The sequence below is a fragment of the Acinonyx jubatus genome, chromosome X (genome assembly GCF_027475565.1).
Source record: "Acinonyx jubatus isolate Ajub_Pintada_27869175 chromosome X, VMU_Ajub_asm_v1.0, whole genome shotgun sequence".
Lineage (NCBI taxonomy): Eukaryota > Metazoa > Chordata > Mammalia > Carnivora > Felidae > Acinonyx > Acinonyx jubatus.
The window spans coordinates 42,418,819-42,445,669 of NC_069389.1; the positions used below are offsets into that span (position 1 = coordinate 42,418,819).

General features: G+C 41.5%; 1 protein-coding gene across 4 annotated transcripts in view; it reads left to right on the forward strand.

The window, feature by feature from the left end:
* Positions 1–2,798: 2,798 nt before the first annotated feature.
* Positions 2,799–26,851, forward strand: part of CLCN5 (chloride voltage-gated channel 5) — a 172,727-nt gene continuing 148,674 nt past the window's right edge. For 2 of the 4 annotated variants that reach the window (XR_008290106.1, XM_027054170.2), the window contains exons 1-2: positions 2,799–2,934; positions 5,057–5,212. Coding sequence is in view for 3 of the 4 variants with exons in the window: in XM_027054170.2 (XP_026909971.1) it covers positions 5,197–5,212 (16 nt within the window). In the remaining variant the exon portion in view is untranslated. Of the gene's footprint in view, positions 2,935–2,957; positions 3,359–3,549; positions 3,626–5,056; positions 5,213–26,851 lie in introns of those variants that run through there. The other 2 variants (XM_053202319.1, XM_053202320.1) reach the window with 2 other exon arrangements.

Genomic DNA, 26,851 nt, shown 5'->3' on the forward strand with positions numbered 1-26,851 from the left:
GAGCCCTCCAACCTGTCGGCGGCCAGTGGCGACACCAAGTGGTAATATACATGTACTGCAGCCTTCTCCAACTCCAACGTAATTATCACTCCTGCTCAAGCTTTCCCAAATAAATTTACGTTCTAAGGTAGCTTCATGACAAGTCTGCTTCCAACCAGATTGCTATCCCTCAACCTCTCTTTTTATGGTCTCAGAGGAAAATACATCTTTTCCAAGGTTAGCTTCTCTTTTGCATTTCATTTCTATATCCCATGTATTTTACTCCATTATCTATCCCCTCCTTTTCTTGCCTCTTCAATTTCCGTTTCACCAGGGGCTCTTCCTGCTAAACCTGCAAATAAACTCTGGTTTCTTCTATCCTGCAATGACAAAAACAATAATGAACATTTCTCTGAATAATCACCCCATTACAATTTTTTTAATGTTTATTTATTTTTGAGGGGGAGAGAGTGCGCGCGCACGCGCGCGCGCGAGGGGGTAGGGGCAGAGAGAGAGGAAGACAGAATTCGAAGCAGGCTCCAGGCTCTGAGTTGTCAGCACAGAGCCCGATGTGGGGCTTGAACGCACAAACAGTGAGATCTTGACCTGAGCCAAAGTCGGATGCTTAATCGACTGAGCCACCCAGGAACCCCACCCCAGGTTCACCCTTTTAAAGAGGAGTTCCAATAACCGGATTCCCTTGCTCAAAAACCTTAATACTTTTTCAATCACTTTCTGAATGAAGGACAAATCTCAGTATGACATTCAGGATCTTCTAAAATTCGGTGTGAATTTCTGGTTGTATCCCCCATACACTTCCCTACCGTAAGCTTCAGTCACACAGGAGTACTCACACACGTCCTCATAGGTGATTTCCTTTGCACAAGGTATTATTTCCACTTGGGTTTACCTTTATCAGAGGAGTCCGCATAACTTTCCCTGGATTTTTTCTAGTTAACTTGTGGCTGTCTCCCACCCTCCCACCCATTACACTATGAGTGCCTGAAGGCAAGGAGGGACTAAATGTTACCAGATAAAGTAAAAATAAGCTTGGACTGAGAAAGCAAAAATCTGGCCATTCATCAGGCTGAAGTATCAGACACAGATAACGCCAGCTGCAAATATAACAGGGAACAGTCTTTCTCTCAAAGACACGCTACAGCTATAAAATGATAACAACTCCCTTTGAGTGACCACCACTTTTTTTTATTCCCTGAGAAACTTTGTTCTCTACAAACATAGACTATCAGAGACTTTGCTGCTTGAAATCATGCCAGTGAGAATAAAACATCCCGCATTTGTGTGGAGGACGTAAGGTTCTTGGAAACAAAGAAGCAGCCTGGAATTCCTATCCAGGTGCAGAACTTCGGATAAGGGCTATCTGGACACAACATTCCACATCTATTTTTTACTTTGGGTTCCCAAGGAAACCGGTGTCTGGGTTCATTTCACAGCCCAGACTCGATGTTGTTGACCCCTTCACACAGTGCTGCTTTGAGCTTACAGAAAACAGTCCTTCATTAAAATTTATTTAAACTCCACTCTTCCCTCCAATTCTGTAATGATTGTTTTCCTTTGGTTAGATGCCCCATGGTTTCTCTTGTGCGTGGTCTTCTTCATTGCAATAGTCAAAAAGCCTGACTTTTAGATTGCCTGGATTGACTATATGGATTCTGGTCTCAGTTTTGCTGATAACTAATTAGGATCATCTTAAATAAGTCAATGCACTCCATTGGCCTATTTCCTCTTCTGTAAAATGAGGGGCCTTTCTTTCAATCCTACGGTAATCACTTTGGCATCAGGAAGGTCTATTTTGGACTCTCAGTTCTACCACTTACTAAAACCTATGATTTTTGCTTTTCCGAGCCTCTGTTTAGTAAATTATTAAAATGGTGAGATAATACTGGGGCGCCTGGGTGGCTCAGTTGGTTAAGTGTGGGACTCTTGATTTAGGCTCAGTTCATGATGTCACAGTTGTGATATCCAAAGCCTTGCGTTGGCCACAGGGAGCCTGCTTGGGATTCTCCCCCCTTCCTCCTTCTCTCTCTCTCTCTCTCTCTCTGCCCCTCCCCTGCTCATGCTCTCTCTCTCACAATAAATAAACTTTAAAAAATGGTGATAATAGGGAAAACTGCTATGTAGATTATCCAGTGCTGCAACGAGGCTCAAGTACACTGTTATAAGCATCACTATATTTGATCACTATTCCTACTCCTGTTATGTGAGCTCAGAGAAGTTACCTAATCTGTCTGTGCGTCTGTTTTCTCATGAATAAAAGCGGAGAATGATAGTACGTACCCCAGTGCAATTATTGTGGGCACTAAATGAGATGAAAGTGAGTTAAGGGCTTAGCACAGTGCCTGGCACGTAATTAGAGGCTCAAAATATGTCAGCTAATGTAATTAGTATTAGATTACTACTGGCTATTCTGTCGGCCAGAAGCTCGGCATAAACAGTTTCATTCTAAGGACAAAACCCCAAAGAATCGTACTCCAGGTTATTAACAGTGAAGCATAATGGGAGCACTTCTTTTTCAAAAGCAATCGGCACGCCCAACACAGGGTTAGGGGCCGCCCAGTCCTCATTAAATATGGCAGCGAGCAGGGCCGACTTACTGCGGTTGCGCACGCGGAAACTCCTCCTACGTCGCTTTCTCCGCCCGGCCTCCTTCCCACCTCGCCTTACCCCCGCCCTGCCAGGGCAGAGGTGCCGGGAGAAGGCCGGGTAGGACGCGCAAGCGCAGACTTTGGCTGTGTTTGGCCGATACTTGTGAGGCGCCTGTCACATGAGCCGCGCGCCCGCTCCGCTCCCCCTCCTCCCGGCTGGGCTGTGAATGAAGCTCTGCCGGCTACGTGGGGCGCTAGCTCGGCTTGGTGTACTGGACGCCAGAGCCGACTGAGCGCTCGGCCCGCCGGCGGCCGAGACGGGCTCCGCCGCCCCTGACTTCGGCGACAGGTAAAGACAGATGGGCTGTCGCTTCCCCAACAGGTCCTTGGCGGGCCTCCGGCCCCCGGCCCACCCGCGGAGCACCCCCTGGGCGCAGCGACACAGGGGAAGCGCTTCCCCGATGGCTCGGTACCCCGGAGAGGGGGGTTCCCGTTGCCCGGCCGCCGCCGCCTGGCACTCGGAGGAGTTAGACCGGCTAGTTCCAGCCAGTGCAGGGCGGCATCTTCCCGGGAGCCCTGCCCTATTCTCCGAGCCAGGGTCCTTGCGCTGTCCCAGCGAAGTTTTCTCGCGGAGCGGCGCCAAGCCCGTCCCGCTTTTGAATGGGGGGGAGGCTGGCTGTAGGCGTCGCCTTTCCAGGACTGGGGCAGAGTGGTTTTGTCTGGTGAAGCTCTTTCGAGGCCCCGCTGTTCTTCCTCCCGCTCTGGACTCGCAGGTTGGTGTGGGTCTTAGCGAAGTGGACTCCAGACTCTCAGAAAAGTCGTTGTGGCGAGTTTTCCTTTTTCCCACTTAGCGCGGGTGGCTGGTTCTCTCCAGACATTCCAGGCTTGCGCTTGAGCGCCTTCACCCTGAAGGGGAAAGCTTTACCTTCACATTGATGCACGTTTACGTTTCTTAACATTTCAGAGCAAATCAGTTTCCTGGAGTGCTAAGCGAAATTGTACGTGTGCCCGTGTGATAAAGTCAGTGTAAGCTACCCCGAGTAAGTGAGGGAAATCCTGAAGTGTGGAGCATAAAAAGCCAGTAAGAATCTGCTTTACATAAACTTCATACATTTATTAGCAACTACCCGGGTTTGACTTCAGAGATGTTAAATTTCTCCTGGTCCCACGAGGCGCGGACCACTACTTAACGCGAAATAAGAGAGAGAGAGAGAGAGAGAAAGAAAGAGAGAGAAAGAAAACGGCAAACCAAAACAAACTGTCCGGGGTTCTAGACAAGTCATCGGAGCGCTTTTTCCTGGTGAATTCATCCTTGGACTTGGGACTTCCTAAGTTTTCTTGGACTTTCGCAAACCTTTGCTTATCCAAAGCATTGGTTCCCCCCCCCCCCCCATTGGTGCTGTTGGGGCTAGTGTCCACATTTACATTCTTTTCCTTAAACAAAAGTCATCAAGGAAGACCCAAATGATGACTCTCAAATTCGTATTAGTCTTCATGCATGCATTAGAGCTTTCATTTCGTGGGCGGAGGTGCTACTTGTGTAAAAGCTATGGAAATAGCAACCTACTTTCATGTTGACCAAGTCAAAAACGTGAGGTCTTTTGCTTAGAAAAAGCTGATGACTTGGGTGCTAAATAAGGAAGACCAATTTATTAAGAACTTGTTTAAATGAGCAGCACAGCGTTTAATATATTAAGCCTCTGAATCAAACGAAGTAGTCAGACATTATGTTTTTGTCCCCCTGATTCCTAGCTCCTTTCATATCCTTGCAAATAGTATTGTCCTAAGACCGAATTTGACTTTTTAAGTTTAGGAATTAGCTGAATTAATTGGTAGTACTTAAATTCGTATTCTATTTTTATTTTTTTTTCTTTTCTTCTTCTTACCCCTGATTATAAAAGCAATATATGCTTCTTTTAGGACATTGGCAAAGTGTGGGGAAGTATAGTGAAGCAGAGAGAAAGAACCACGACCCAAAGGGCATTGCTCTTAACTTTTTATTATGCTTGCTTGCTTCTCCATTCCTATACAGGGTCTATTTTAAAACTTTAAATATTACAAAAGTTGTTCTCCTTTCTACTAAGTTTTAAATGGCAAGTTGGGTGCTGGGGCGAGCGGTAGGAGAGGGCAATAGATATTATGGTGTTCTTCATTCCCCAAACTGTGGAATGTGAATATAGGGAAGACATTTAATGGTTATCTCATCCAACCACGCATCCTTTGAGATTCTGAAACCCATTTACTGAAGATCCAGTGATTCACGCAGAATTGGACAGCACTCAGTGGCAATAGTAACTGACTCTGGATCTTACCATTCTATGTTTGTAAAGCAGTACTTCGCTGGGAAAAACTCGGCACTACCCATGTCTGCATGTCTTTGAAGGAGAGGTTCAAAGAGGGACAGGAGGTAATTCTTAAAGATTTGAATTTTTTTTTCATTTCGATATTCATTTTGCTATTCACATTTTCAGGTTGAGGGCTTGAACTTCTTGCAGAAAACAAGGCCACACAGCGGCTGGTCTGTCTACATCCCATTCAAGCCTTCTTATGAAACTGGAGGGCTTTGGAAAAACAAGTGTGTGACACCAGCGTGGGAGAAGAAAGGCTGAAGATGGCCATGTGGCAGGGTAAGAAATCAGAACTTATTTCTCTAACTGGTTTTTCCTCCATCCCAACCCAACCCCCCAAGCTGGTGGCAGGCAGCCAGCCAACCCTTTCTCTAACCCTTTGTCTCCACAAGGACAAAAGTATATTAATTTAAAAGAAGATCAGGTGAACATAAGGGAAGCAAAACAAAAATAATATAAAAACGGAGGAGCACAAAACAGAAGAGACTCATAAATATGGAGAACAAACTGAGGGTTGCTGGAGGGGTTGTGGGAGGGCGGATGGGCTAAATGGGTAAGGGGCACTAAGGAATCTCCTGAAATCACTGTTTCACTATATGCTAACTAATTTGGATGTCAATTTTAAAAAATAAAAAATAAAATTAAAAAGAAGTTGCTGCTACCTAGAAGTTTCACCTATTTTAAAGTAGGGATGGAGAGGTAGGGGGTTATGTGTGAGGAAACACGATTTTTTTTTTCAAATTTGTGTTTTTCATTTGTTTCCTGCAAATTCCTTATCATAAGGTTCTCAATGGTGGGGGAGACAGATGTCAGCACCTCCCTGGCTTCCTCTTACCAGTAAAGACTTTAAAGCATATTTAATATTATAGTGTTTATATTTGGTGATGGAAGGAAAATGCCCGTTTTAATAGTATGAACTACCCAAGAGCAAAACTCAACGGTGGTGTCTTACCTGATGGATTTACATCTCTTGTGAACCTAGGAATTCCTACCACCTGCAAAGTTATTTTTATTTTTGGTAGCGTTCAGGGTCGTGTCCTTGGGGGAGTATCAGAATTTCTGGGGCTGTGTGGGATTTTTATGTTTTTCAAAAAGGAGCGTGGGTTTAAGAAATGATAGACAAACACTACCCAGACTGGTCTGTGACCCAGAAAAGGTTAAGAACCACTTGGAGTCGAATGCAAGAAGTTACATAGCTATAGGTATTCATCAGGTAGGTTTGTTGGTTGCTAATGTATCTGTTAAAACTTTCTCCTGTTGGTTATGGCTTCAAATACGAAGGCACACAAATGCAACATGTATTTTTGATGTATGAGGATTGTTACTTTGAAGATGTTTGTTGAAATGGGAATTGGCTTGTATCACTCGCTTTGGATGTTTATCAGAAGCAGTTTGGAAATCCTTGTTTAAATCGCGAGGTATTCTTTCATTCAACAAACATAATACAGACGTGAATAAGACACAGAGCCCTAGAGGGTTCCTTCTCTTATGGGAAAGGCAGACATGTAGACAAATGATTGTGTTAGGTTAAATTAAGTGTTAGAATAGGGAGAGGTGCAAAATGTCATGGAAGCCCAGAGAAAGGCATGATGAATTCTGAGTTTTGAGCTGGTCTAAAAAAAAAAAATGAGTGGGAGTTTGCCAGATGGGTGAATGAGAGAATTGCATTCTGGGCAGACAGAGAAGCACTGTTTGGGAACTTCCAAGTTGCTCCGTTTGCCTCGTGTGAGATGTGTGGGCCACGACCTCAGATGAAGCTGGGAAGGTAGTTGGAGGCCGGATAATAAAGGACCTTGTATGTTCTAGGAAGGATTTTACACTTTATCTGGGAGACAAAGATTCTAAACAGGGAAGTAACATAATCAGATTTTATTTCAGAAAGATTACTTTGGCCGCAGTGTTGAGGTGGAGTTGGAGCTGGAGAGAAAGAAAGCCAAGAGCTGGTTGGGAGGTTTCTGGTAGAGCACTTGAGGGAAGGAGTTGGGAGTCTGAGCAGAAGCGGGGGCAGCAAGGATAGAGAGCACAGGATGAATTCTACAAATGTTCTGTGACCAGATGTGGGGGGAACAGGGCCCGGGTTGACACCCAGTTTGGGTGCTTGGGGCGGGTGGTGCCAGTCCCCGAGATTGGGGACCTAGCCTCGGGAAGATGTGAGAAGAGCATATGGGGATGGATGGTGGGGAGTTAGTGTACTGACTTTGGTTTGGCTTCTTTTGCTTGAGACACCTATGGGCTGTTAGGTTCATGATTAAAAGGTGGTGCTGGAAGTTTGGAATGGAAGTTTGTGAAGGTGGGGATCTAAAATTTTGTTCCTAATGATGCATAAAGAGCTTGTGTTTTTTCTCTTTAGTGGAAACACCATTAGTAGTTAATGATTTATTTATTTTCTAATAAAAACATTCTAGTGAATACCAATTCTTAATAAAATGTCATAGTTTCTTCTTTTTTAAAGTTTATTTATTTTGAGAGAGAATGATAGAGTGAGAATGTGTGAGCCAGGAGGGGCAGAGAGAGAGGGAGAGAGAGAGTCCCAAGCAGGTTCTGTGCTCTCAGCAAATGGAGCCCGATGCAGGGCTCAATCACATGTACTGTGAGATCATAACTGGGACCAAATCAAGAGTCAGACACTTAACGGACTGAGCCACCTAGGTATCCCTGTCATATATATTTTTTGCCCCTGTCGTATTTTCTTAATAAATCATATATTTTGTTCTCTCAGGCCCTAAAATCGGATCTGCTTAAAATGACCTTGGAGTAAAACCACATTTTCTTAGCATTAGTGAATAGGGGAGTATTCCATATAAGTAATTGCAACTTATTTTTTGTTATGTGCAACATCTAAAGAGACAAGCAATAGTGACAATGATAGTTTGGCTGGCACTATGGTAGAATAGTTAAAAATACAGATTTGGGTTCAACTCTGATGGGTCCATCACTTGGTAGCTGTGAGACCTGGGACAAGTCCCTTACCCTCTCTGTGTCTCAGTTTCCTCCTCTGTAAAATGAGGATAATAATAAAACTCACCTTATAGGGTCATTTTGAAGATTAATATATACAAAGCACTTAGGACATAGTACGTGCCATGTAAATGTGTGCCTTTATTATTAGTAAGACATTTAGAATATTGCCCAGCATATAATACGTGCTCATTAAAATTTATCAGTAGCTGCTGTTGTTACTATTACTACTGCTACTACTTATACAACCACCATTATTATTGTCACTATTACTTTGCTATATCCTGGGGTGACCCTGGGACCCTGTTCTGTTGAGGGAATTTCAGGTTGTCCTTGGAAGCCCTACCCTGTGGTAGTCTGTTTGAGTCTTTAGGTAGAGGCTTAGATCTGAAGAGATCCTTAGAAAACATCTAGCCCAACCCCTAGAAGTAAAGTGACATGCCCGTGCTCAAACAGGTTGATGGTGATGACAGGACTAAAACCCAGGTGTCCTGGTTCCCTATTCCAGTTTTTCCATGGGCTCGGAGGAGGGAATGGGTGTGTCTATCCTCAGCTCAAGGAAGCTTGGAGTCAGTTTCTGGAGGTAGTTAAGGAACTCTAAGAGCTAGAAGAAGCCAATCCTCCTTAGTCTCTTGGGTCAGTGGTATCTAGTTCCTCCACAGAGAGTTTTGTCAGAACTCCCATACCCCTCAAACATGGCCAACATTATTATTTTGACTTCATTTGATGAAACCCTGTAACATATTCCCTGGCCGCTTTAAACATAGCCTCCTGGGCATAATTTAGTATTTTTGATAACTCAGGGTCATCATTAATACCATCAGATTTATTGATCTAATTGTCAAGAAGTTATTGACAAGAGAACTAGCCAGTTTGGGGTTGGATGAGGTTGGACACATATTATCAGGTATTATTTATTCAATTATCATTAAAATTTTTTTAATGTTTATTTTTGAGGGAGAGAGAGAGCAAGTGAGCATGAGCAGGGGAGGAACAGAGAGAAAGGGAGACAGAACCCGAAGCAGGTTCCAGGCTCTGAGCTGTCAGCACAGAGCCCAATGTGGGGCTGGAACCCAAGATCATGACCTGAGCCAAAGTCGGATGCTTAACTGAGCCACCCAGGCGCTCCCCAATTATCATTTATTAGGTACCAGTTGTGCACCAGGCACAGTGCTGAGCCCTAGAGGTGCAATAGTTAGTAAAAATAGGTATGGTCTCTACTCTCATGGAGCTTGCCAACTAGGATAAAGGTAGCATTTCAAATTCATAAAATCATTTATTTAACAGATGTGCTGAAGTAATTTGGAAAAAAAATGACACCAATATAAATTTAGAAGATTAAACTACTGTTTCTTAATAAAGGAGAGGGTGCATCAGAGTTGTCCATGGGGCTTTAAAAACTATTCCTACTCAGGTCTCAGACTCCCCAAATTGGAATTCAGTCTTAGGACCTGCACATTAAAAAAAAAAAACAAAACCAAAAAAACAAAACTCTGTAAGCAGTTCTGATGTGTAATCCTTTTTGGATTACATGTACACTGCTACATTGAAGAATGAAAACTTTGAAAAAGAGAGATGATAGGAGAGTATATAGTGTTGGGGTAGGGAAGGTATTTGTATGCATAATATCAAAGGTAAAGTAATAAATAAAATATTAATATAATCAACTATATGCAAATTTAAAATCCTGCAAAACCCGTGAAGTTAATGACAAAACTGGAAGCAGTTGCAACAAGACTCATTATTCAGAGCAATAAGAAAAATACAAGTATCTGACTAGAAAAATGTGCCAAGGTTGGGAATAGGAAAATATGTAAAAGAAGAAATCTAAGTGGCCAATAAATGTGAAAAAATGTTCTATCTCAGTGGTAGTCGAAAGGAGATTTAAGATGGCATACCATTTTCTCCAATATAATTTGCAAAGATTAAAAAGGAATGACAGGGGCGCCTGGGTGGCTTAGTCGGTTAAGCCTCCAACTTCAGCTTAGGTCATGATCTCATGGTTCATGGGTTTGAGTCCCGCGTCAGGCTCTGTGCTGACAACTCAGAACCTGGAGCCTGCTTCAGATTCTTTGTCTCCCTTTTCTGTCCCTCCCCTGCTCATGCTCTGTCTCTCTCTCTCTTTCTCAAAAATAAACATTAAAAGAAATATAAATAAATAAATAAATAAATAAAAGGAATGACAAAACTCAGTGTTGGCAAGGACATGAGGAAACAGGCATTCTCTTGCACTTCTGGTGGGAATGTCAGTTTGGCATTATCAAAAGCTTTAAAAAACACGTTTACCTTTTGACCCAGCATTTTTTTTGGAATTTATCCCAAGGAAGTAATTAACGACGTACACAAAAGTGTGTCAAGAAGGGTATTCATGGCAGCATTTTCTATAGTGGGAAAAATTGGTAACACTTGCATTCTGATGTAGTAATACAGTAGAATAGTATATCACTCCTACAAATGATTATAAATGTATCATTCCTATAAATGTATAATCATTCCTAAAAATGATTAGTGCCGAGTTCTACATAGAAATAAGTTCAGGGGTGCCTGGGTGGCTCAGTTGGTTAAGCGTCTGACTTCAGCTCGGGTTATAATCTTGTAGTCTGTGAATTTGAAGCTCGCATCAGGCTCTGTGCTAACAGCTCACAGCCTGGAGCCTGCTTCCGATTCTGTGTGTGTGTGTCCTTCTCTCTGCCCCTCCTGTGCTCACACTCTGTCTCTCAAAAATGTATAAATGTTAAAAAAAATAATAGGTTCATAATATGATGTTATATGAGTGGTGGGCGGGGGGAATCATATCCCAGATTATTGGTAGTTAAAAGCCTGGGATCTGGGGATGAAAGGTACATTGTAGGGAATATAGTCAATGGTATCGTAATAGCATTGCATGGTGACAGATGGTAACTACACTTATGTTGAGCACAGCATAATGTATAGACTTGTGGAATCACTGTAATGTATACCTGAAATAATGTAACATTATGTGTCAGCTATACTCAAATAGGAAAAAAAGTCTGGGAGGGGCCCTTGGGTGGCTCATTTGGTTAAGTGTCTGACTTTTGGTTTCGGCTCAGGTCATGATCTCCTAACAGTTACAGTGCGAAGCCTGCTTAGGATTTCTCTCTTCCTCTCTCTCTGCCCCTCCCCTGCTTAAGCTCTGTCTCTCTCAAAAAATAAAGAAACATCAAAAAGTTAAAAAAGAAAAGAAAAAAGTCTGGGCTCTGGGCTTAGGGTTAGATCGAAATCCTAGCCTTATCAACTGGGTAATGTTGGGAAGTTATTACCTGAGTGTTCCTCAGCTTCCATGTTAGTAAGAGAGGGATAAAATAGCAGCAAACCTAATAGTTCCCAACACCCAGTAGGATCACCTGGGGATCTCTTAAACCCTCCCAAGGCCAGGCCTCACCCAGTCGATTAAAATCCTCAGTCCTTAGGGACTGGATGCAGCCCTCAGGGTTTTTGAAGCTCCCTGGGTGACTTCAGTGTGTAGACAAGTTTTGGAACCATTGAGCTAACATATAAGGTGGTTGTAAATATGAGAAAATCACAGTGGCTGGCATGTGGTAAGTAGTCAATACGTGGTAACTATTATTAGTAACTGTTATTTTTTTTATTAATAATATGACCCCATTTTAATATATGTGTTTGTGTCCATGTATGTAAAATAAGAAAAACCTGAGGGGATGTGCACAAAAGTATTTAAAAAAGAAATTAGAATTGACTTTGTTTTTGCTTACTTGTATCTTCCAATTTCTCTGTAAATACCATGGATTCCTCACTAATTTTTGAAAAGTGTAACTTCTGAAGGAAATATCCAATATATGTGCACAGCTTTTATATGCTATTGTGTTTATAATAGTGAAAAACTGAAGACACAGTTTCTATAGTAGGGGAATGTAAGTAAATTATGGAAGGTCCATATAGTAAAATATGGGGCCATTAAATATGAAGACCAATGCTGAGGAAAATCATTATGATACAGTGGGAGAGTATATGGGATGATGCCATTTCCATCTTTGTAATTTAAGTGTGCAGTTCTTTGTGTCTCTGTGTTTACATGTTACACATATACCTGTGGATGTGATGATAAATATGGAATGGAAAGAAAGGAACCAAAGTTGTTTTTGGGGGGGGGGGGCGGGGGGGAGAATGTATGAACGGGGGAGGGGCAGAGAAAGAGGGAAACACAGAATCCGAAGCAGGCTCCAGGCTCCAGGTTTTGAGCTGTCAGCACAGAGCCCGATTTAGGGCTCAAACTCAGGAACCATGAGGTCATGACCTGAGTCAGACGCTTAACTGATTGAGCCACACAGGTGCCCCTGGAAAGGAACCAAAGTTGTTAAAGTGGCTATCTCAAGACAGTAGGACGCATTTCTGTTTTTTCCCCTTTTCATTCTTTTATTTTCCAAATTTTATATGATGAATATGTATTACTTTTGTAATAAAAATGAGTTATTTGAAAATGAGATACGCAATGATAGTGCCACCAACAAGGAGTGAATTGTGTGGGCTTCTTGACAACTGCTTCAGTCACTTTGTACCCCTTGCCCCTCCTCCACATTAAAAAAAAAAAAAAAGAAACCAAGACCCCAGGGGTTTGTTCAGAGCAGTTTTTTTTCTTTCTTTCTTTTCTTTTCTTTTTCTTTTTCTTTTTTTTTTTTTGCTATTAATACTTCCTCAAGTCCTCTTGTAATTTTTGGCCATCTCTCCTATTGACTCCAGAAACTCTTTTGGGAGTGAGAGTGGGGACAGGCAGAGAGATTATGCAAAAATTGGGAAATTACACTTACTCTCGTGTGGAGGTTACATAATGAGGTGAGGCGGCAAAATATGCCAGGATAAGCATGAAAATAAGACAGAGGAAAACTGTAATAAAACTTAGTTGCAACGAGAAACTCAGATTTAAAGGAAGTACATTTCAACCTTACAGATTTTTTTTCTTAGCACATCACAGTGTATCTTTAAACACTTTGGTGATTTAGCTAACACATGGGGGCCGGGGGAGCATCACAAAGCAGTTAGTGAGTTGGAGACAGAGTTTCAGTGTGAAATCTGGATAGCTGTGTGGCTTGATAGTTGGACCACCATCATCTAGGAAAAGCCATCTGCTCCTGCCTGTTGACCAAAACGTTAGTATCTGCACGGCTCTTAAACAAAAATCATGTTGTTAGAGCAGGAATAAGGAAGCAGAGCACCCACCCTCCCCTTTTTTTTCTTTATCTGGCATAGTGTCTCAACTATGGTAGGTACAAGAAAAGAATTCTTCATCTCTTTTCACTATTGCCTCTACAACTCCTCAGCGGGGCAGAAGAGGTGGGGATGAATAGGAGGTAAACAAACATGATCTTTCAGAAGATTTCTGTTTCTCTAAGAGCCAGCCATTCCGGGGCGCCTGGGTGGCTCAGTCGGTTAAGCGTCCGACTTCGGCTCGGGTCACGATCTCGCGGTCCGTGAGTTCGAGCCCCGCGTCGGGCTCTGGGCTGATGGCTCGGAGCCTGGAGCTCGCTTCGGATTCTGTGTCTCCCTCTCTCTCTGCCCCTCCCCCATTCATGCTCTGTCTCTCTCTGTCCCCAAAATAAATAAAAACATTAAAAAAAAATTTAAAACAAAGAGCCAGCCATTCCTTCTCAAGCATACAGTTGTGGAAGGAGCATGGACCGTGGAATCTGATACACCTGAATCTGAACCTGGCCCTGCCAGGTGGTGGCCAAAGTACCTAAACTCTGAAAGCCTCAATTGTCTCATCAGGGGTCAAGTGCGGTCTCTGGAGACAGACTCCCTGGGTTTGTGTATTCGCTGTCACTGCTACCTGTGGGCAAGTTATTTTATATACTGTGCCTCACTCTCTTCATCGGCAAAATGGGTTAATAATAATTGTACCTACTCAAAGGATTATTGGGAAGATGGAATGAGTTAATACATATATAGCCTTTGAACACTGCCTGGCACAGGTTAAGCACTCACAAATGTTGACCTTTGCTATTAAAATATGCAAAAGTATATGACAATATTTGCCTCACATGATTGTAGATGAGAATGAGAATCACCAAAATGTTCACCTGTTGTAGCTGTTCTGACTGTATTATAATCGCAGCAGAAAAAAAAATCGATATATTCTTAAAGGGATTTAAAAAAAGTTTCTTTTAAGTTTATTTATTTTGAGACAGAGACAGTGAGCAGGGGAATGGCAGAGAGAAGGAGAGAGAGAATCCCAAGCAGACTCCCCACTATCAGTACAGAGCCTGATGCAGGGCTCGAACTCACAAACCATGAGATCATGACCTGAGCTGAAACCAACAGTCGGACGCTTAACTGACAGAGCTACTCAGGCACCCCTTAAAGGGATGTTTTTAAACAGGAAAGGATCTTTCAAGGTGATCCATTTCAAACATTTCATCTTACAAAGGAGGAAACTGAGGCCCGGGGAAACTGTGAGTATCACAGCTGTCATATGGTGCTTTGAGCCAGGACGATGCCCCAGGCTACTGATAATCAGTGCTGCCTAGTGTGCTCTCTCTGCCAGTCTGTCTGCCTCTTTAGCCCTACTGCAGTTATACTGCCTCCCCTAGGCTTGGCTGTTTTATAATTTTCTGCTAAACATTAGTCTTTCCCCACTATGCATTATTGCTACTTTGAAAAGTTTAGGGTTTTTTTCTTCCCAAAGAATTGTTTTTTCACTGAGGCTTCCAAGGTGGTTTTTTTTTTCCTGTCACTCTGTTGGCATTTTTGAAATAAACTATAGGTTATGTTTTAACCAGAATTATGATTCAAAGCTTCCTGTTTCATGTAATGCTGTTCTGTGTGTGGCAGGATGGGAGGGGGGACTAGAAAGTTTCACTATGGGTGGCAGCAAATGCCAGATTCTTCTTATTTTTCCTACTTTCTGTTATAGACCTGTGGCCAAACCAGAGAAGCTGTTGAGGAGTTAATAGGATGAGGTAACCCCCTTAAGTAATGGCTTATTTTGATGCTTTTCAACCTGATACCATTCAGGCATTAGGTAGCATTTTCTTATATGTATTTAGGATTTCTGCCCTGACTACTTCCATGAAGAGCAACCCAGAAATTGCAACATAGAGCAGTTAGAAATAAATTCAGGAAAGGGACTATCTGGTGGAAATGAAATAGGTATTACCAAGCATGTGAGATACTCAGGACACTGAATCTTTTTCTTTCCTTCTTCTGCAACCCCCTACAAAAAGATAAGCACACTAAATTCCATTATTATTACTGTTATTTGTTTTAGGTTTTAATTTTAATCCTAGTTAGTTAACATACAGTGTTATATTAGTTTTAGGTGTACAATATAGTGATTTGACAGTTCTATACATTACATTATTGACATCTTCTGGTCAAAAAAGGTGTTCAGATGTAGAGAGCTCTCCTGGCCCTGTGTGTGCTAAGTCTTCTGGTCCTCACACCACCCTCCACTGCCCTGGTCTGGCCTGCGGCCACCTACAGCTCAACACTGAATATTCTCAGGTTGAAGTCATGGTTTTTCCTATTTAGCTTAAGAGTGGTAAGAAGCAGGTGGGCAGAGGAATCACTGCCATCCGAATTTTCAATTTTCTGCCAAGGCCTTCTTTTCCTTGGGTTCTGTACCCTGGTAATAAATAATAATAATAGAGCCTCACTCTCTCCATTGAATGTGCACCATCCACCCAGATATCAAAGCCAAAAGTCTGAGACGCACTGCACAGCCCTTGCCCTTCTCTGCTTGCAGTCGCCTCCTGATGGCCTAGATCGTATTCCTAGCAAATGTCTACTTTCCACCATCAGCTAAGGGTCCTCTATTTGTAGTCCTTCCTGAAACCTTGCCCATCCTCTGGTAAAATTAGCCTTTCCCTTCTTTGCGTGTTTCCCTGCTCTCTCGTATACGTCTTGAGGGCATTGGCTGTATTTGTTCAGTACATTTGTTTTCATGTCTGCTGTGTGCCAGGCACTGCATTGGATAGGTGCTGGGGTTAGAGCAGTGAACACAAAAGCCATGATTCTTGCCCTCCTGAGCCCTGCAGTCATGTGGGGGAGCTGGTATTCAAACATATGCACAAACATTTCAGTATGAAGTATTATGATATGAAGTAAAGTTCTAAAAAAAAAGAATAAGTGAGGCAGAATTTATTGGGAGAAGGGGTCTGAAATGAAGTAACAAGTTCAGCAGAGGCCAAAAGATGGATAGGAGCTATCTAGGTGAAGAGCTGGTGGAAGGGCATACCAGGGAGAGGAAATGAAGTGGAAATCCCTGAGGTGGCAAGAACCTGGATTCTTCTCCAGTGTGGTGGTCCATTGTGGCTGGACAATTGTGAATGAGATATACAGGGGATTGGGATGAACTGGAAGGGTGGGCAGTGCTCTGGTAACACAAGGTTTATAGGCCGTGTTACTCAGTATCCTAAGTGCAGTGTTAGGGCTTCAGGGATAGATTGCATGGGGCAGGGCAACAGTGAATGAGGGGAGGGCCTCATTCATCTTTGCATCCCAGCTACCTGACAGAGAGTACCCAGAACATACTATGTGCTCATGGAATCTTTGTTTAATGAGTAATAATTGCCTTGCCTTCCTACCAGGATTGTCATGAAGATTAAATGGGGTAAAATATGCTAAGGTGCTTTGCAACATACACAATGTTAAACAAGTGTTATTCTAGATGTGGTCCACTAGATTCTGTGCAGTGACGCTTACAGATGTTCACTATCATTGGAAAAAACCCGATTCTCTGTTAAAGTAGCAAAATCTTTCAATCAGATCATCCCATACCATGAATATTCTGATATACTGAGGTGTACATATTCAAAGTGTGCCTGCATTGCCAGTGACTTTAATTATGGGTGAGTGAAAACCACCTTATGTGACACCATTATATGTTAGAGATAAATTACCAGGAGCAGTGTATGTTTCTCTTCTGTGCTAAATTCACTCAGTAAATCTCCGAACCTAAGGAATGCATTATTTAGGAGCTGGATTAATTCTGTGGAATGGCACCCTCTGAATTTGCATTTGGACAAGGGCAAGGTTAATCACAGCAAGGTGAGGCTGCCACCAACTGTGGCATTTGGCTTCCAGAGTATGTTAAAATAAAAAATGTGACAAAATCATTAGGGCTTTGCTATTTTTGTGTTAAAATATCTAGTTCCTTATTTGAGCTACAGAAACTTCAGACGAGGTGATTGGTTTAAAAGCCCCCTTCTGACTTTGTCTCAGGTCATGATCTCACGGTTCATGGGTTTGAGCCCTGCGTCAGGCTCTGTGCTGACAGCTCAGAGCCTGGAGCTTGCTTCAGATTGTGTGTCTTCCTCTCTCTCTCTGCCCCTCCCCTGCTCATGCTCTGTCTCTCAAAAATAAATAAGCATTAAAAAAATTTTTTTAAAGCCCCTTTCTGTACAGAGTCAGAGGAAGTATTAGAGCCCACTTGGAGGGCAGATTGGAAGTTCTTATGAAAATGTAAGATGTGTATACCTTTTGTCTCTGAATCTAGTCTAAGAAGGAAGTGCACAAAAGTCACTTTTTACGAGGATGCTAGTCATTTCATTGTTGCTCCATTTTCACTACTGACAGTCTTGACGTCCGTCATGAGAGGCTGGTTATATTAATAATGGTGTATGGGGGCGCCTGGGTGGCGCAGTCGGTTAAGCGTCCGACTTCAGCCAGGTCATGATCTCGCGGTCTGTGAGTTCGAGCCCCGCGTCAGGCTCTGAGCTGATGGCTCGGAGCCTGGAGCCTGTTTCCGATTCTGTGTCTCCCTCTCTCTCTGCCCCTCCCCCGTTCATGCTCTGTCTCTCTCTGTCCCAAAAATAAATAAACGTTGAAAAAAAAATTAAAAAAAAAATAATGGTGTATGTATGCACCCAATGGAATGCTGTGCATTTTATGAAAAAGAATGAGGTAGATCTGTAGATAATGATAGGGAGTGGTGTCCAAGATACATTTTAAATGGAAAAAAAAGGTACAGAATGGTATTGTATGATCCCATCCGTACAACTGAAAGAAGGGGGGAGGTAAAAGGTAGATGGATATGAGTTTGTATATACATATGCATAGACATTTTCTGGAATGATAGATGAGAAACAGCAGTTGTTACCTTAGAGTTTAGGCATTGGCAGGGGTAAGGGTTTTCATTTTCACCCGATACCTTTCTATATTGCTTGATTTGTTTACAACAAGCTATAATGCCTTTAGGTAATAAAACTTGAATAAAACCTGTACCTCACTTGATTCTTTTCTTGATGCTATTCTAAGAAATAAAAGGTATAATAATGGCTGAGGTGAGAGGTCAGGTCTGAAGTATAGGAGGCAGAGTCTGGGCAAATCAAGGGCCTCTGAAAGCTGCCAGGGAATCATCATGGCCAGGGGGCTTAGGGGGGCTGTGGTTTTGTTAAAGCTTAATGCTAAGGGGTGCCTGGGTCACTCAGTAGGTTAAGCAACTGACTTCAGCTCAGGTCATGATCTTACAGTTCGTGAGTTCGAGCCCCGCATAGGGCTTGGTGCTGTCAGCGCAGCGCCCGCATCAGATCCTCTGTTTCCCCTCTCTCTCTGCCCCTCCCCTGCTTGCTTGCTTGTTCTCTCAAAAATAAATAAACATTAAAAAAAAGCTTAATGCTAAGAAAGTAAGTGAGAAAATTAGGTGAAAAAAATCATGATTTTATTCATTTTTTTCCTTTGTTCTTTTTTTTTGATGAAGCAATTTTAATTGTGTCATTAGTTTTGATATGTAGGTATTTTAATACCTAAGTTGCAGAGTAATTGTATTCTAGGCCACAATTAAGCAGTTAAGTGTCTTCGTGTCTGGATAAATAGTTGTTGTTCTTGTTCAACTTGTTTAAATATTGTATAAGGGAATGCTGGGCTACAGTTCCTTGAGCTTTTTGCTCAAGGTCCTGACAAGGAATACAGATATAGTCTTATGTTTGAAATGAAGAAGATACAGGTTGCCTTCCATTTACATAAGAAAGTCTTGATTAAACCCTCAAATGCTTTAAGCTCATTTTAGCTCACTCCCCCCACCAAAAAGACCACTTTTGCATGTGATATGAGAAGTAAAAGGTATGTTCAAATGAATGTCCTCTGGATTTGCTATAGTGAATAACTCTTTTACTCAGCTGTGTGTGTAGAGACCAGAGTCCCTAGCCTCTCAACTGGCTCTGGTTTGCTAATATTTGGAATTGTGGCCAGTGGATTAAGAAGCAAGATAAGTTTTACTCTTGGATGTATAACTGTACACATACGATGTATAATTGGGCAGGTGGCAGAGACTGGAATGATGGGAACAACTGTGAGAAAGGAGAAAGGCTCAGTAATTTCAGGTTGTAGATTGGCATAGAAAAAGGGACTCAAAGAGTTTAATTTTTGCGATATTTCCTGCTTGTGGAAACATAGAGCCCGAGGTGCTGCCTAGAGTGTGGTTTGAGGTTGAACCTGAACCTGGACCTGGAAGTTATGCTTAGAGAAGCAGACAGGAAGATTTGTTGATGATCAGAGAAGCTGTTAGAAATGGCCCTAGCTTGGAGTTGGCATAAATGAGGGAGGAACTGGGAGAAGAAACCAGATATTCTAAAAAGAGAAGACCCTGAGCCGAGAGTGGGCTGGACTTGGTATCTGCTGAGAGCCTGTGCTTGGCTGCCCTGTGTAGAAAGCAGAGGCTTAAATAAACAGTTGATGGGTGAGTGAAATGCAATTTGGTGGCCAAAATTCTGGATTATTTCTAAGTTTAAATCATTTAGTATCTTATGTGTGGACGACACTATTAGGTGTCACATGTTCAACTAAGAGGAAAGAGAAGCAGACACTGTCTTCCCCACAGCTAGTCTCTGAGGCAGTTAAAGCATGTGTACGAATTACCACGACCCAAGCTAGTGTTAGATATACATTATAAGAGAGGTTTAGAATACCACAGAAGTCAGACAAATGTGAGGAGGGAGCATCTGAGGTAGACCGTGTAGTATGAGATAGGTTCTTCTATAGCTGTTGATGTTAGAGATATGATTTCAGGCAGCAAAGTATAAGGGGCATTTGAGGGAATGGGAAAAAAATCATGCCAGGCCTGTTATATGCATCGTGTCATTAAATCCTTCTAACAACCCTTTATTGACTGAATTATTTATTGTCATAACTAGGGCACTTCTCAGAGTGAAGTCATATGCTAATCAGATGGGGTAGGCATAGACAGTGGCTGAACCAGATAGACCAGGACATATGAGGCAGTTGATATTAACCTCATTTAACAAATGAGAAAAAGGGTGTTCCAAGTCACATAGCTAAGAAGTGATAGAGCCAGGACTTGAATCTAACTGTGGCCCCCCAACTAAGAGATTCGTACTTCTATGAGCATGGGGGCAGTTGAAGGGCTTGGAGCAGGGAATGCCATGGTTGGAACTATGTAAGGCAGATGGGAGGGACATACTGGAGACTGGAAACCGGGAGGTTAGTTAGGACATTGCTGAAAGAGATGCAGGTAGAACTTCACAAGGGTCTGGATGTCAGATGTTGACCTTGGGGGTTTAAAGGAAGGGGTAAATGGGAAACACACCACAAAGGAAGAAGTGACAAACCTTGACTACTGCTCTGCTTTGGAGGGAGAAGAGTAAAAGGTGACTCAGGATTTTAAACTCTTTTAGTGAAAACATCATGTAGCCAAAAGCAGCCATCATAACCTAGAAAGGTTATGTGAGTTTTCATTAGCCTTCCAGACTCCAGAGAATATCTGCTTTGGGGCGCCTGGGTGGCTCAGTTGGTTAAGCGTCTGACTTTGGCGCAGGTCATAATCTTACGGTTCGTGAGTTCAAGCCCTGGTCCAGCTGTGTGCTGACAGCTCAGAGGCTGGAGCCTGCTTTGGATTCTGTGTGTCTCTGTCTCTGCTCCTCCCCTGCTTGTGTGTGTGCTTTCTCTCTTTGTCAGACAAAATTTAAAAAAAGAAAACCTGTTTCTGAGTACAATTGACTTACTGACTTATAGTCATGAACAAATTATTTGATCTTTGTTTGCCCACATGTACTTATTTGTAAAATGTAATGTTATTTGTCACTAAAAAGCCTCCAAAATAGCAGAGCTGGAATTTTTTTTTTTTAACCTCCACATTTTCGAAATTTCAACGCTTGTGCTCAGTAATGTGAAATTGAATCCCAGTATTGAGTACACTCAGTTTTATATTATATTGGCAACACAATAATGATAATATTGGTAAACGATGTATTGTCTTCTGCTTCTGTTAACATCTTTAATTGCCAGATGAATTCTAATGCCCGCTCTATAACATCTTTTCTATAGTTGTCTTAAACTGCTTTTTAAATTATTATGATTTAACTTTTTAATATGTTTATCTTAGCTCCCCAGACACCATAAAAAATACTCAAGGGACAGGAACATATACATCCCTCTGTTCTTCCTAATGCCTTGGAGGCATGCAGGAAATATTTATTAATTTGATTTGACCAGTTCATATGGCACAATAAGACCGTTTTACTTTTGTTTTGTACATTATACTTTGTTCATATGGTCTCAAGTAGCATTGGGTTTTTGGTAACTACATCTTACTATAAGCTCATAATGAGCCCAAAGCCTACTTCATTCTCCAAGTATGTGTGTACATGCACGCGCGCGCGCGCTTGTGTGTGTGTGTCTGTCATCGTCTTCTTCTTCTCCTTGTTAAAACTTTTCTGTCTTGGCTTTTACTCTTTTTGAACATTAACATAGTTAATTTATATTTCTTTTTCCTCTTGTTAGGTTTAGCATTATCATATTTACTTCATAAATATTTTGATCTAAGTAACAAAATATTGCTTGGTCTATTAGTTTTCTATTGCTGCATAATAAATGACCACAACTGTAGTGGCTCAAAACAATACTACCCACTTACTGTCTCACAGTTTCCATGGCTTATGAGTCTGTCATGGATTATCTGGATCCTTTGCTCAGTCTCTCAGGCTGCTGTCAAGATGTTGGCTGAGACCACAATCTCATCTGAGGCTTGCATCTCTTTCCAAGTTTATGTAGCTCTTGGGCAGAATTTAGTTCTTTGTAGTTGGAGGTTTGAGGCCCTCAGCTCCTAGAGGCCACCTGTAGCTCCCTGCCACATGGTCCTCTTCAGAGGTACTTCACAGCAGCTTGCTTTCAGGCAAACAAGGGATAAAGTCTGTGTCATGCTAGCAAGAAGGAATCCCCTATACAGTAGTCCCCCCTTAACCGTGGTTTCAGTTTTCCCAGATCAACTTGGTTTGGAAGTAGATGCCTTCTTTCTGACATGTTGTCAAAATTCATTCACATCACTTCATCTCGTCATGTAGGCATTTTATCATTTCCCATCATTACAAGAAGAAAAGGGTGAGTACAGTACAATATTTTGAGAGAACACATTCCCATAAATTTTATTGTATATTGTTATAATTGTTGTCTTTTATTGTTGTTGTTAATCTTTTGTGGTACCTATTTATACATTAAACTTTATCATAGGTATGTATGTATAGGAAAAAATATGGTATATATAGGGTTTGGTGCTATCCACGATTTCAGGCATCCACTGGGGGTCTTGAAACATATCCCCCATAGATAAGGGAGAGGGAACTACTGTATGTATGTACACAGTATGTATGTACACACACACACACACACACCCTAATCATGGGAGTGACCTCTCATTACCTTAGCTGTATTCTGTTGGCTAGAAGCTAGTTACAGGTCCCTCCCACACTCAAGGCAAAGAGATTATATAAGGACATGAACACAAGGAGGTAGGCATTATTCAGGGTTACCTATAGGTGTCTGGTACACTTGGCATAGAACTAAATGAGGCTAATTGAAGACTTAGCAGCTTACCATTCATTAATGGACACTTACCGGGTAAGGCTGTTCTAGCAGCTGTGACTCTACCTTTACTGTCATCCGACAGGTGCTTTTTTTTCATCTTGCTTACAAAGATGTAATGAGAGATGATGTTTAATAATATGCCTAAAATCATCATGCGAGGCCTTTTACTGAGACAGAGAGCACTGGAGCAGGAGTAGAATTGTGGACGGGGATTTCAGCGTGGATGGCTATAGATATTCAAGTAGAAATTCATCTCCTGCGGGCCTGTGGCTTAGGAGAGGGTTTGGGCTTAAATAGAGATTTGGGAATCTTTCATGTATAGATGGTAAATGGAGCCTAGGGTATGTGTATAGTGTGAGAGGGGAAAGGCGCCAAGGGTGGAGTTCTGGCGAAATCCAGGTACTCTGAGTGACTCCCCTAACCTTGTTATCTAACAACCCAAATGGAAAAGGAAACACATTATCCAGCTTCAGAGGGAAAGTTGTATTATTTTTGTTTGCTTCTGTCTTCATTCTCCTCTCTTCCTGTCTATTCTAGGTACTCCTTATCCAATTACCCCCCTTTTCTTCTGGTATCTTTTCTTCCTTTCCACTGGATCCATTTGCTAGCCTGTCCATAAACATGTTGTGGACTTCTTTGCTGTGCCCTCTAGGTACCAATACCCGTCTAGCTAGCCACTTAACCTTTCTGGACCTCAGGTCTCTCAAAGATTGAGGGACATAATGAAGGGAGAAGGTTATGATTTTTAAGTAGCCTCTTTCAGATCTGAATTCTGCACTGCCATGTTCTTGGCCTCCCGTTTTCCCTTTTTGGTTCTGCTGACAGTTGAGTTCCTTTTTGAAACTTCCCTCCCTTGGCCGCAGAGTTGTTGTACTCTTCTAGTTCTCTTTCTGCCTGCCTCTCCCGCTACTTCTTTGCTTTTGCTTTCTTCTGCTGCCTAATTACGTCCATATTTGGGAGTGTCAAGTTCTTCACCTTTTCTCTTTATACTCTCTCCCACTGTGATTTCGTCTTCCCTCCTCACTTCAGCTTTTTCGGTTTTTAATTATAGAAGTAATACATGATCACATGTTTATCTTAAGAAGCTAAAATATAAATATCTTGAGTAAAAAGTGAAAGTGTCCCTTCAGCCTCCTCCTCAGAGGGAACCACCATTATCATGCTGGTGTCCTTTCTTCTAGGGGTTGAGTCCCAGACCCGTAGCTTGAGCTCTATAGTTTTTTCGTCTGTGGCTGCAATCAAGATACCCTTACTCAAATGCTTCACTCTCAGCACGTCAATTAGTTAGCCGAATGACTTTGGGCATGTGGTTGATGTGATTCTTTCTGTGGTTGTTTCTATTCTGTGGTTCTTTTCATGTCTAACACGTATTTCTTTTGTGTCCCTGTAGCATTAAAAAGTAGATATTCCCTATATGTTTGTATGATCCTGTTATTTTATGGCTGATAAGTTCTCAATTTGCTTATATGTACAGGCCCCAGAAAGTAGAACAACTCTGTCAAAACTTTAGATGAAAAGGTAGTTGAATGGGCATGAGACCCAGTCATTGGGAACCAGACTGATCAGTAAATTAAAGCCAGGGTGCTACCATTAAAGAAATAAAATCATGGGCTCTAAAACTTAAATATCTTAGTCTAAAATAGTAGCTACAGCATCACTATTTGTGTAGAAACATTATTTTGACTCTGAAAAAGATATATGGATAACCTCTGTAGTGTAATAGGTCATTTTACAAAATTATTTTCCACTATATGTTCATTAAATGCAAATTAATGGGAAAGGTTATCCCTTTTGAGAATCCAGATTGCCAGTGGAAGTTGATCACTCCATATTGTATTAATGAAGCTGTGTCACAAGTAATGATACACTGAAAATTGCAGGTCTCTGTATAATCTTAATTCCAAAGGAATTCAGGGTAGGCATGGTAGAGGATCCATGGTAGTGGTTCTCACCTGGGAGCAGTTTTGCTCCTCTGAGGACATTTGGCAATGTCTGGAGGCATTTATGGTTGTCACATAACCATATCTAACTTCTATCTGGTGGGTAGAAGTTAGGGAAGGTGCTGAATATCCTATAATGCCCAGGCCAGTCCCCCACAACAAAGAGTTACCTGACCCAAGATGGCAGCAGTGCTGAAATTGAGAAACCCTACTTCAGGGAATTTGGGGTTAGGGGGAGATCCATGGAGGTGGTCATTGATGCCCCTTTGTGTTTATGCTGATGTCCTATAGTTCTTAACCTTGGAGGATATGACGTTTGTTTGGATTTCAGTGATAGCAACATCAATATCAGATAGATGAATGCTACTTACTTTTCTAGGTATTCTAATTATTTGGTTATTAATGGAAATTATCCCCAAACTTTGTCAATACTCTTTTTTTTTTCCAAGAGAAACTTCTCTTTAAGAGAGATAAACAAGAATGCTAAGATCTGATACAATTTTATCTTGAGATATTGCTCTGGTGTATTGCATTTTAACTCTTAGTCCTGAATATTGCAGGTGATCTTAAACTGAGATATAGTTCAGGAGTTTAAGTGGGTTGCCCAAGGCCGTGTACTGATTTAATCATAGAACCTGGTCTAGAAATCAGATAACTTAATTTCTAGGCCATTGTTCCTTCACTTCTGCCATTGCTTCTGTATTGCTGCTTCTCTGCTTTAAGTCTCCTGAAGAGCAGGATCAAGTATGTCAAAGATTGGATGGTCTTAGGTGCAGGCCATTTTGCAGATGTATACAAAAATATTCAACCTTACTAGTCATCTAAAACAACAACAACAGCAACACAAAAGTAACCCAAAATAATGCAAAGTGAAACTTTAAGGACCTATACTTTGTCACTTACCAGAGTGGATGCAGTATTACAGCAAATGGGGGACAGAGCTCAAAGGAAGTGGTAGGGTGAAAGGGTGCTAGTTTAACACAGCTGGATGGCATTTCTCTAAGCTACCATTTTGAAGAATGTTGCCTTTTGGGCTGGCTCCCAAACTGCATTTGGCTAACACTTTGGAATTTTAAATGGGTAAAAAAAATATGATTTTCTGTTGCTCCCAGCTGTCCTGCATGGTTTAATAGACAACTGTTTGAAAGAGAATAGAGGCAGCATTGATTTGCTTTATGAACTTGGGATATATGCTTTCTTCTTCGTGTGCTCAGTTACTTCATATAGTAAATTGAGGATGATAATGATGAAGGTAGTTAATATTTATTGAGCCCTTACAATTTGCCAGGTACTGTTCTGAAGCCCTTGTATGCATATTATATTATTAAAATTCAATACAGCTCTATAAGGTAAATGCTGTTATTCACATTTTTAAATGGAGGAAACTGAGGCAAGGAGACAATAAGTAACTAGCTTTTATAAGCTAATAAATAGTGCCTGGCATGAATTGAGATATGCTGTTAATGGAAAATACACACCAGATGTCAAAGAATTAATATGATAAGAATATAAAGTATTTTAATAATTTTTAAAATATTGATTACAGGTTGAAGTGGTAATATTTTGCATATATTGAGTTAAATGAAATTTACTATTCAAATTCATTTCACCCTATTTCTTTTTACTTTTTTTAATGTGTCTTCTAGGGAATTTAAAGTTACTTATGTGGCTAGAGGTTTTATATTTCTTTTAGATGACACTTATCTAGAGCGTTTTATCAAGCTAGCTCCTGCGGATGGGTGATCTCCATCCTGTCATCATGTACATGAGGCTAAAAGCTGAGGAAGGCTTAAAAATGTTAAAGATATTAGGATATAGTTTGCTGCTATAGTCAGTAAGGCTTTAAGGTGGACATTAGGTCTATTCTCTAATACTTTCATTATTAAGGGATGGGGAGGGAGGATGCTTTTAAACTTATGTGAGTTCTAAAGTTTTAGTCTTGTGTACATCTACTGAATAACTGTGTAAGATACTTGATAATGTGGCTCAGATAAAAAACAGTGACTTGGACTTTGCAATCACAGAGCTTATAATCCAGTAAAAGTACATGTACACACACGACTCTACGTTAAATCATATGTAATGAGTGGTAGAAACAAAGCGCTTAGAATCTTAAGTGAACAAGAGGTCATTTGCAGCTGTGGTGAGGAGGAGGGAAGGTTTGGGAAGGAGGTGACATTTGAGCTGGTTGGAGAAAGATGGATAGGATTTTAATAGAGGTCCCCTC